The 378-nt window shown below is 54.0% G+C and overlaps 1 protein-coding gene across 1 annotated transcript; it reads right to left on the bottom strand.

Moving 5' to 3' along the window:
- Positions 1–6: 6 nt before the first annotated feature.
- On the bottom strand, positions 7–372 carry LOC110034211 (40S ribosomal protein S2-2; the record flags this gene model as incomplete). The annotated part of the gene is made up of 1 exon (XM_020738495.1): positions 7–372. A coding segment is annotated over one exon (366 nt), but the record flags the coding sequence as incomplete, so codon positions are not given.
- Positions 373–378: the final 6 nt, after the last annotated feature.

Below are 378 nucleotides of genomic sequence, written 5' to 3'. Positions count from 1 at the left end.
AACCATACGCACCGTGACAGATCCGCACTTCCCAGTGACCTTGCACGGCACAGTATGCGGCTTCCCGATCTTGTTCCCCCAGTATCCCCTCCTCACTGGTACCACTGAAAGCTTCGCAAGAATAATGGCACCGCGGATCGCTGTGGCTACTTCTTTGGAGCACTTTACACCAAGGCCAACATGACCGTTTCCATCTCCGACGACCACAAAGGCCTTGAAGCGAGTACGTTGCCCGGCTCGGGTCTGCTTCTGGACTGGCATAATCTTCATGACCTCGTCCTTTAGGTGGGGGCCGAGTATCGTCTCCACGATCTGATGTTCTTTCACGGGAAGCGAGTGGAGGTAGATCTGCTCCAGACTTACAATCTTTCCTTCCTT

This window comes from Phalaenopsis equestris, unplaced genomic scaffold (assembly GCF_001263595.1).
Source record: "Phalaenopsis equestris unplaced genomic scaffold, ASM126359v1 Scaffold173239, whole genome shotgun sequence".
NCBI lineage: Eukaryota > Viridiplantae > Streptophyta > Magnoliopsida > Asparagales > Orchidaceae > Phalaenopsis > Phalaenopsis equestris.
The sequence above is the reverse complement of the archived record's forward strand: the minus strand, read 5'-3'. Positions and strand labels throughout refer to the sequence as shown.